This window comes from Zeus faber (assembly GCF_960531495.2).
Source record: "Zeus faber genome assembly, chromosome: 8".
Taxonomy (NCBI): domain Eukaryota; kingdom Metazoa; phylum Chordata; class Actinopteri; order Zeiformes; family Zeidae; genus Zeus; species Zeus faber.
In genome coordinates, this window is record NC_137195.1 from 2,997,383 (window position 1) to 3,008,246 (window position 10,864).

Sequence of the window (10,864 nt, forward strand, 5' to 3'; positions counted from 1 at the left end):
GCTCCATATTTGATCACCATATACTGTGATATGACATGGAATTAGGTTTTTGTACAGGAAAGATGGCCAAAAAATTAAAAAAAAAAGTTTAATTCAAGCACTTTCAATGTGCAAAAACCTACTTTAGACCTGGTGGACTTCCCACAAGAGGATTATTCAAATGACATTAAGAAATGTCGCTCTCTCATCATTTGCACAGACCAGAGAAAATCCCAGCATTTTCCAGGGATTAATCAAAATTTCAATAATATTCTTGACTTTTAAAGGCAAAAATAAAATCAAGAAAATACAAAAATGTTGATTATTTGAATGAGCAATCAACCTGAAAGTCAATATTAATCCTCAACCCCCGTAGGAATTGATCACAGGTGATAACCGCCACAAGAACAGAGTGCGTGACGTGGGCGTCCCGTGGTAAAATCCAGAGCGCTGCTGCAGGGTTCCAGGGCAACCATGCAGGACTAAAATATAGAACGAGGTCTGTAATATTCATGAAGGCAGAAAGTGCAGCGTCAAGCTCAACCCTGGCAGTCTCCTGGTAAATGAGGCTAAAATAGGAGCAACTACACTGTTCAGACCGCGGCCGAGAATAACTCCGACCACGCGACTCTGGGACTTGGAGCGGAGTCAGAAAACGGGAACATCAGAAGAATCACCAATCACATCTCCAATTTGTACCTCCAATTCACCAAAAACAGTGGAGATTCTCAGCACGGCGGGACTGGAGACGCAGAGAACTGTTGTAAAATGGAAACGTGCAAAACAAGTGAAGACCGGGAGGTGGTTCTGAACGCCAGCCGTGAAATCAGAAGGACCGAGAGAGGAAAAGGAGGGCGGCGGCAAAACAACAGGAAAAAGAACAAGAGGGAAGCTTGTGAAAGGAGAGAAGAGGCTCTGCAGCTCCTTTGGATTTGGACACAACTGCTGAATTACCTCATCCCACATTCCCCCGAACCTCACACCCAACCCTGTGACCCCCAAACCTCCCACCCCCGCAACCTACTACAACCCAGTGTCCTCAAAATCCTGTAGCCTCCCAAACATAGTGTCCCCCAAACCCTGCTATTTCCCAAACCCAGTCTCCCAAACCCTGTAACCTTCCAAGCCCAGTGTCTCCCAGATCCTGTAACCTCCGAAACATAGTGTCCCCCAAACCCTGTACCCTCCCAAACCCAGTGTCCTCCGAAACCCTGCTAAACACCCAAACCCAGTGTCTCCCAAACCTTGTAACCTCCCAAACCCAGTTTCCCCTGAAACTTACCAACTCCAAAACCCAGTGTCTCCCAAACCCTGTAACTTCCCAAACATGACCCCCAAACCCTGTACCCTCCCAAACATAGTGTCCCCCAAACCCTGCTAACTCCCAAACCGAGTGTCTCCAAAACCCTGGAACCTTCCAAACATAGTGTCCCCCAAACCCTGCAAACTCCCAAACCCAGTGTCTCCAAAACCCTGTAACCTTCCAAACATAGTGTTGTCCCCCAAACCCTGCTAACTCCCAAACCATGTACCCTCCCAAACCCAGTGTACCCTAAACCCTGCTAACTACCAAACCCAGTGTCTCCCAAACCCTGTAAACTCCCAAACCCAGTGTCCCCTAAACCCTGTACCCTCCGACACATAGTGTCCCCCAAACCCTGTACCCTCCCAAACCCAGTGTCCCCTAAACCCTGTGCCCTCCCAAAACCCAGTGTCTGTCTCCCACACCCATTACCCCCCAACTGCCCCCCCCATCACCCCCCTTCACCCCCCAACCCCGTTTTCCTTCACCCTGCAGCCGTCTACACCCTCTGCCCATCCTTTCCCAAGATGAGGATGACGTGATAGACCAACAGGGAACCTCGATGGACAAGAAGAGCAATGTAAACACCAACCAGGGCCATCTGCCATGCCTCTCCCTGGGAATTCCCAGAACTTGGAAAGTGGGAAGGACAATTATGTCCATTCCAACCTGCAGCTCAATGAACCCAAATAGAGGAAAGCAGAGATTGTTGCCGTACAACTGAGGCTGGTCATGACACCGCGTCCTTGACCGTGACAGAAAAGAGAAAATGTGGACTAATTTACACATGTATAATATAACTGGCCAGCAGCCAAAGGCAATTACTCATGAGGCCACTCACATCTCATCATGGTGGTCTGCATAACCTTGATGTGCCGACAGTAATGTCTCTGTCCGGGACTTCCAACAGCGCCGACTCAGTCATCACAACACCCTGATTACAGACAGCAGCTCAGACAGACTCCACAGCGAGCAGGGGGGGGATTATATAGAACATAAATATGATTACATACACGCTCAATGTACACACACACACACACACACACACACACACACACACACACACACACACACACACACACACACACACACACACACACACACACACACACACACACACACACACACACACACACACACACACACACACACACACACACACCAGGGCAGCCGCAGTCCTTCTCGATGACATCACAGCATCAGGACGACAAATATCTGGGCCACGCAGGCTGCCTTTCATAACTGGGGGTGCCAGGTTCATGGAATGCTGGGCTGTTGCCCCTGACAACCTGGCCCACATCACTTCGCGGGAGGAGGGGGGAGTGGAGGCTGGTGGCTGGGGGTTTGGAGTTTTGGGGATAAAGGATGTAGTTTAATCCTCAGCCGGTGTAAATGAATGGCCAGTGCCCCCCCCCCCCTTTACTGTGGCAACAGCACCAGATCAGACTGGGAAGAAGGTCTGACCCCGATGGGCTTTAACCCAAATCCTGTCTTGTCTGCGTGGAGTTCACACATCCTCCCCTTGTTTACGCGGGATTCCTCAAGGGAAGCGGATACTGATATCAATAGATGCATTTTCTAAATTTCACTTTGGACATAAGAGTTATGACTCAGCAGCTGATTAAATATGAACGAGCAGGCGTGGCCCCTTCCTGCAGCGTGGCAGCAGCTTCCGTCGGCAGTGGTTTGCAGGCGTTTCACCTCTGTGACGTCAATGCCTCGTGTTGCGTTTTGTAAGACCATCACTTTCCAACCCACCACTTTCAGCAAACGTGGAGTCTCGGCAGTGACCTCGCCGAAGCCCAACATGCAATTAAATGCAGCAGCCGTCGCTTGCGATGGCTCCGGGATTTCAACAGTGACGCTCAAAAAGAGCTCAACCTGTCTGCAGCAAACACACTTAAATGCAGGTTTTACTAAAAGGGCAACAGTGGGATCCCCTCAGCAACCTGGGTTAAACACACCAACAACAACGATACTCCAGCAAACAAAACCATGAGTCTCATAAGAGTCACTTCAGCTGCGGCGTTTGGTGAAATCAACGGAAGTTTCCGAGAATCGTCAGTCGAAAAGTAGAAACACGATAATCAAAGATCATGTCTGAAGCATTTAAAAACCACCGGACTCCAAACAAGACAAGGGGGGAGTTTCCAACATGGCCACGGACACGTTGGAGCCTCCGGTGTTCTCAAACGAGGGGCCGGCTGTGAGGGGGCATGTGGCTTGGACATTCTGAGGCTCCCGCACCCAAGCGGCTGCGTTCCAGGTCCCGTGGAGCCTCAGCACGGTTTCAACCGCTGGACGCCATCTTGGGGATTCTGTTTCAGCGTCGCAGCCGTGGTGGATTCGAAGACAAGCGTCCATCCAGAACTCAAGCGGCCTGGAATTCCTACTCCCTGCGGTTTGAACCCAAACAGGGCTCTTGTGTGGTATGTAAGCCAGGATAAAGATCGGGGACGATGGCACATCTAGAGGGTTCCAGTCCTTGTCCTTTCATCTCTCCGTCTTTTCAGGGGCTCTGAGACCAGATCTCCCTGAATGATCAAAGGTATCAACGGGGATCAGAGAATTCAAAAGGCCCCGAAGCCTTAAAACACCAACCGTTTTGAAGTGGTGAACATCAGCCGCATGTCTAAAGTAGAGCCCGACAGAGGCCAGATTTCTGGGCCCGATGCCGATCCTAACCCTAACTGATTAGGCATGTTTTGACTGGTATTTTGTCAAAAAGTGCAACATTTTTAAATCAATTTGAAAAATGATTACATTAAAGTTTTTATATTTGAGAGCATTTAACTTATAAGCAAACAAATAATTACAAATAAATCACACATAGAACTTTTTGATAGATAAAAGAAATGTAAAAGAACATTTAAAGTTAATTTTTTTTTTTTTTTCCCCGAGTTCGGGTGAAGCGCTGGTGGTGAATGGGTTCACTGGTCTGGAGGAACGGGGGCCTGAGGATCCTTATTCAGCAGAGCTCCTTCCCTACTACTCACTGGACGCTGCCAGGTCCTCCTCAGTTTTCAACTGCGTCCTGAAGAGAAAGGCTATGGCCTTGGCGTTAAGGAATGTGGAGCCATCCAACCTGGTCCCTGCACATCTGTCCACGCACATGGCCCCATGGACCCCGACAACGGACGCCCAGACCTTGGCTGCCCCCACCCCCCCCGAGTCGCGGCGGGAGCAACACATCGTCTGAAACACTCCACTTCAACCCCCACAAAACTGGAAAGACTTCAGTCACATCCGTGTCCGACTCACATCCGTCCCTCCTTTTCTGACTCCCCGGCTCTCTCTCAATCCATCCAAATAATGTGCTGAACGTGGGGCTTTCAACCTCTCAAGCCCCCATTGCCTGAAAAGCACCCGCGGCGCTCGGTCCAACAGGTTGTGAAGCCCCGAGGTCTACGAGGTCAGATCATCTGGGAGCAGCGACAGTCTCTTTGCAAAATTAAAAAAAAACAAAAAAAAAACAGAAAAGTATCATTAACCTGCTGCTTTGTCCCTTGTTCTGTTCTTAGAATATTCCGGAGGATTTGGGATTTCCCTAATCTGTTTGGGTAATAGTGCAGTTTTTGAAATTACCAAAAAAGAAGAAAAAATAAATAAATAAATGGATTAAATATCTGAGAAAGGAGGCGTTTGATGGAAGGAAGGTAATCTGGGGCTGCAGCAGTACATACTGAATTAAATGGATTAGGCAGGATTTGTCCCAACAACGGCTTGAACTATTAGCCGAGAAAAATACCATTAAACACGACCCTGAAATCCAAAAGGGCTCTTTCCGGGCAAAGCAGTGAATGTTATCTCCCTGGGTTTCAGCATCACAACTCGCACGATTTCACCCATTTTTTTAAATTATTGTATTGTTTAAACCCAACCTCCACGCCGCGGGCGGTGGGACCCGGAGCTCCCTCCTGGCCAGGGTTTCTAAAGACGGCGAATGACTTCTATCCGTCCTTCGGCTCGCGTCCGGTTTAAAACCAAAACAATCTCATATAGGGGACTTTGTATTCCTTTTACGCGTTGGGCGCTCCCATGACTTCATTTGCTGAAAATCAGGGCGCATGGAAAATACATCGACAATCACCGGTTGTTGGGCTGATAGGAAAAACCTAAATTTGGACATATCGCCCAAGGGTAATTGCTCTGGCTCACTGGGAGCTCCTGCAGGTGAAGGTGTCCAGACTGCCTGCTAAACAAGGACATGAATACACAAGTATGTTCTGCACAAGACCCGAGGCTTCATTGGCCCCGTTACTTCAGGCCAACGTCAAGGTCTCCACATGGCGACGGCACACGTTGCTTTTCATCAAAAGCGGTTGAGTTTTACTGGCTTATCCAATGTCACTCGGATCTCTGGATGGACTGATCCAAGACTGACAATTCACAATTGTCCTTTATGGAATGGTCGCAGCGCAGGCGACGGGGCGCTGCGGTGCATTTCAAACGGAGCTCGGCTTCATCCAACTGCAGGGGGGCGGAGCGACGCCCGGCGACGAGCTGACGACTTCACGGCGGCAAAGGAAAGTGGAGCAGGTTTCAGCTTTATGCAAATAAAGCACCGGCCGAGCACAGGGCGACAGCCAATAGGAAGGAAGATACACTCTCAATGGCGCTGGTCTTGTAAAATGGACGCTCGGATCAGTGCATTGTTCACATTTTTGTAAATAAAAACGCCACTTAAACGATCAATATAATAAGGAACACGTCGTTTCATGTTTCATCAACAAGGACAATTCTTTATTTTAAGGGACGGATCGAAAGATTATTCACGTCATTTTTTTCAAAAGGTTATTAATTCTTCCAAGCAAACAAAGTACACTAGTCAATTAAAAATAAGTAGACACGGCCCCATCTATCTATATAATGTATGTTAAATATGGAAAAGGAGACGTTTGAAATGTTTGTTGCGCCCACAACAGCCAGTCCATTTTGAGCCGACACTCCCACAAAAAACCCCAGGCGCCCAGGAGCCCAGAAGCTTCGAAGCCCCGAAGCCCAGGAGCCTAGGAGCCCCACCCCCTGCGGTGTGACCCTGGCACCAGAGAGACCTCCAACAAGGTTCTCTGTATTGAAATCCAATTATCAAGTCCAATTTTCACTAATATCTGACCTGTTATATATGGCCATACTGGTGGTTCAACTGGCACCAGAGGGTTATCCGCCCGTCCCCACACCAGATGAGCAGTAGCAGCCTCCAGCCAGGGCTCGGTGGACCGGTGTGGAACTAGAAACCTAGAAGCCTCAGCACATGTTCTCTCAAAGTGTCTGACGGAACACAGCTCCACTGGAGGGGCGGAGCCTCGCGGCGCGGCGTGGCGTTCCCGGCTTTGAGGTCCTCCCCTGGACTGCTGGACACCCTCAATGTTGGGTACACCCTCCTGCCATCACCCTTGAGCCAGGCACTAGGTCTAAACCAGGAGCAGTAGGAATAGAATATTTAGGGATTCTTGGAGAGTTTTAAAGGTTTAAAACTTCTTCCATAAAGAAGCCATCACTATAACGAGAACTGTTAAACATATTTATTGTCCAGCTCTCCAGTGACTCATATCAGAGCATCATGTGGGACTGCACAATATTCACAAAATATCACTTCATTTTAATAGATTTTGCAAAAGCTAAATGACTTGCAGTAAATTTTTAAAGTCTACTTTTCCATCAAAAGCTTCTTAAAAACCATGTTCAGCAGCTCTCGGTGCCACGGTGGTTGTGTGGAGTTTCCATGTTCATGTGGCTTTGCGCCCACTCCTAAAGACATGCAAGGCATGGGTTCCAGATCTGGAGTTGGTTTTTCTTCTCTACCAATGTCCAGTATTCAAGCGGTACCATGGGGTAAACGTACTCGCTCTGCCGCGGCTCATCCTCCGGCAGGTCTCCCCTCCGCGCAGAAGAAATGATCTTCCACACTGACGCACTGTGGTCGCATCACGTGAGCGTGCGCACCTTGATCGCGCCTTTGTTTTGTTCGCAAGAATGCGGGTGGGGATCACACTGCTGCAGCAGGTACAAGACGAAACACGGCGCATTGTGTTACGCCAGAGGGAGCCTCGGGGAGACCCCTCCATCCCAGACACCACCGGGCCGTCGTCTCGGAGCGTCGCTTGGCTTCGCCTCGAGTCACCGCGCTCGCCTGCGGAAGACGCCTTCGGGCGTTTGAGGGTGGAGAGGGCGGAGGCCGCTGCCGCTCGGCAGACATGCCGGCGCTGCACCGGAAACACCACGCCCGGTGAGACCGGGCGTGTCCCGGACTCGTGTGATGACGGTGCGTCCCGGGATCATAGGTCCAGGCTATGAGCACCAAGCAGCTCATCTGAGGAGGAGGCTCTTTTTTAGGAGTGCAAGTTTCCGTGCGCTCACTGCCTGCTTTCCCAAACTGAGGAAACTATCAGGATCCAAAAGGTGCAACGGCTGCTGTCAACAGGTTAAAGCTGCAACTAACCACGATGAAGGGTTATTCCAGGAGGGTGAGACTGATAATCAACACAAGTTATCTGAACCCAAACTGTCCAAAACACATTTCCATTTGAGAATATGGATCAAAAGAGGCATTCACATTTGGCCAGGACGTAAATATCACATTTAATAAACATGAGACGTGACTTTGAGTCCAGTGAATTGGTGATTATTACCTGTTTCCTCCTGTAAACTGGATTATTTTGATGTACGGTAACTTTTTTTGGATGTTGTCCAGAGTCTGGCCCCTGGAAGACTCCCCGGTCCTTGAGACAAGGTTCCCACGGCCCAAGTGGAACGGCGCTCCCCTCATAACTTTGACACCGAGCCAACAGCAGCCGGCCCCGCCCTCTGAGCCCCTCACTCGCAGGAAGGAAGTCCTCTGTTGTCCTGGAGGACATTGCAATGCGTCTCCCCTTCTCTTCGCAGAGCCGACGTTTCGACGAACACACCACCGAGCGGGGAGCAAGTCTAAAGTGCTCGTACAACTTTTCCACAAGAATCAAACACCCCCCCCACCACGTTTCAAACTCCTGGATGCACCGACCTGTCGCCGTGCTGTCACCGAGGAAGAGGACTGAAGAGCAGTCTGACCGCCATGTTCAGCACGAAGGAAATAACATGAGTGAGATTAAAATGAAGACGGGAGACATTACCTGATGGTTAAGTTGTTGGGCACCAGTTAGTCATTCACCAAACGCAAAAATTACAAGTCAATTATACTCCCTTTCCTGCCAGGTTCTCCTTAAGATAAGATGGAACTTTACTGATCCCTCGCAGGGGAAATTCAGGCGTTTCTAGCAGCTCAGTGGGGGGAAATTAAGGACAGAGTGAGAAGCTATACACTAAATTCATAACATATACATTGAAAAATAAACACATCATGAGCAGTTTGTTAGGGACTAACTTAAGAGGATGAAAGTAATGAAGCAGGCACCAGGAAGCTATGTTCCATGGAGGGGGAGGATTAAACGACCGGCTCTGAGGCTGCAGCTCAACTGCCCATTCCATCCCAGAGCTTCTCAGGGAAATGCCCAGCTCAGACCATCCAGAGCAGACCCTTCAAACTGAGCAGAAGGTGAGGAGAAGAAGGAGGAGGAGGATGTGCGCTCCAGAGCGCTGCAGTTTGGCCCCAATTTGAGGTTTGGCTTCGATTTTCTATTTTGGGAGGAATCACTGCAGCGTCTCTGCACCGGTGTTGTGCCAATGTGTGACTGAGCAAATTCTGCTCCTTGGCAGCTGGTTAATGAGGTGCTGGTATATCTTATTAAATTTGGGCCACAGGGATGAGTTACATGACTTAAGACAGAGTCATACATGGAATCCAAGGATTTTAACACGTTTTCCCCAATGTCTCTTGATTCCATCCTCTATCCTGCGGTAAACTGATGCATCTCGGCAGGTCACTCATTTCAGTGTAACGCCTGCTCTTAAGGGACCCGTGGGGGAAACAACCCCCCACGTACCGCCATGGGGGGGGGGGTCTGGACCTTCAGTGGGGTGAGTTTGGACCATGCAGTGGGTCCGGACCCTCAGTAGGGGGGTCTGGACCCTCGGTAGGGGGGGGGGGGTCTGGACCCTCGGTAGGGGGGGGTCTGGACCCTGCAGTGGACACTTCTCATCGCCGCTATAATATCAGCAGTGCAGGGTGTGTGTGTGTGTGTGTGTGTGTGTGTGTGTGGGGGGGGGGGGGGGGGGGTGATGACTTCATCCAGCCTATTCACGTGATTTTATTATGTTATGATGCGTTCATGCGTTCATGCTCAGAGAGGAGGAGGAGGAGGAGGAGGAAGAGGCAACATGCTCAGTTGCAAAACAGTCGTTTGGATTTTTATTTCCCATCCAAAAAGGCAAATCAATCACCGCGTCGTACTAAAAACGACATTACATTTGTGTTGCAAGCCCACGCCACGTTGCAAACTGATGATTTTGTATTTGTTTCCTGTTTTTTATCCAGTACATTAAGACGGTCTATGTCCTATCGGTGACTTTATTTCAATGTGTTTGCTGCAGCACCTTCCTCCCTGCGACCAACAACATGACTCTGCAGAGACACCCCGCAGTGCGCATCTAAGAAACAAAAACCTGAGCGAACATCCTCCAGAAACCCATTCGTTCATTTTCAGCTTCTATATTTTGGTTGACTTGATGTAGGTAGTGGGGGTTTTATCTTTTCCTTTGTTTTTGTTTTTTTTCCAGGTCTCGCTCCACTCTCAACAATGAAAACTAAACTGCATTGAACTGCAAACTGGATGTGTCTGTTGGCGCCGGTAACAGGTTGGAAACGCAGTTAAACGTCGCGGTCTCGTCGTAAACTTTTTTGTAGACGCGGCTGCAGTGTGTTGTGGCTGGAACGGGCTGGAATCAACCCGCGCCGGGGTCCAGTCCTTCCCTCGTGTCGCGGAAAGTTGGGGAGCGACGCTCCGGCGCGTGGTGCCCGGGAAGAAGGACTCACCGCGGCTCCAGGCGCGTCCCTCCGCAGACGGACTTTCCATGGGGACCGTGCGGCTCCGGCGGGCCCGTTCCTCGGTGGGAGAGAGGCGCGAAGGGTCCCGGGTGTCGGCGTCGTCCGGCCTCTCAGCCCGGGGCTCCGGGGGAATGGAGAGGCGCGGAGAGGGCGCCGAGCTCCGGCTCCCGGTGGGACGTTCCGTGGGCGGTTCCTCCCGCCGCCGCCACCGCAGGCCGAAGGACCCGCGAACGGCTCGTCCGTTCCGAACGAGTCTTAAATAGTATATAAAAAGGGACTCGGGCGCCTGGAGTCACTGCGACAAAAAATAAAATAAAAATAATAATGATAAAAAAAGAAGCTTCGACCAAAGTAAAAATGAAGCGGATGCGTTTTGCATGAATCATTTGAACGAGACTCGTTCCGACTCGACCGAAATAAACGAGTGTGACGTAACTTCCTAACTTTTTTGTGATTTTCATTTTGCATTTCACCGTCATAATTAATGTTTTAGAGCAAATTTAGGCTAAAAGGTTGTTTTCTCACGTCCACATTTTGCATTTTTATGCCTGAATTCGGGGAATATGTGAAATAGTACATATATGACAACGAGTAAACAAGGTTTCTTTGATTCATTTCTTGCACTGCACGTTAACTTAATGCATTCTATGTATTATTTA

General features: G+C 49.7%; 1 protein-coding gene across 1 annotated transcript in view; it reads right to left on the reverse strand.

The window, feature by feature from the left end:
* The window catches only part of map7d1a (MAP7 domain containing 1a), a gene marked incomplete at its 5' end in the record, with an annotated part of 48,788 nt that extends 38,050 nt beyond the window's left edge, over positions 1-10,738 (reverse strand). Inside the window, 2 exons of the mRNA XM_080005774.1 lie at positions 10,194-10,459; positions 10,731-10,738. Of these exons, the coding sequence (XP_079861900.1) occupies positions 10,194-10,459; positions 10,731-10,738 (274 nt within the window). The remainder of the gene's footprint in view (positions 1-10,193; positions 10,460-10,730) is intronic.
* Between the last annotated feature and the right edge of the window lie 126 nt (positions 10,739-10,864).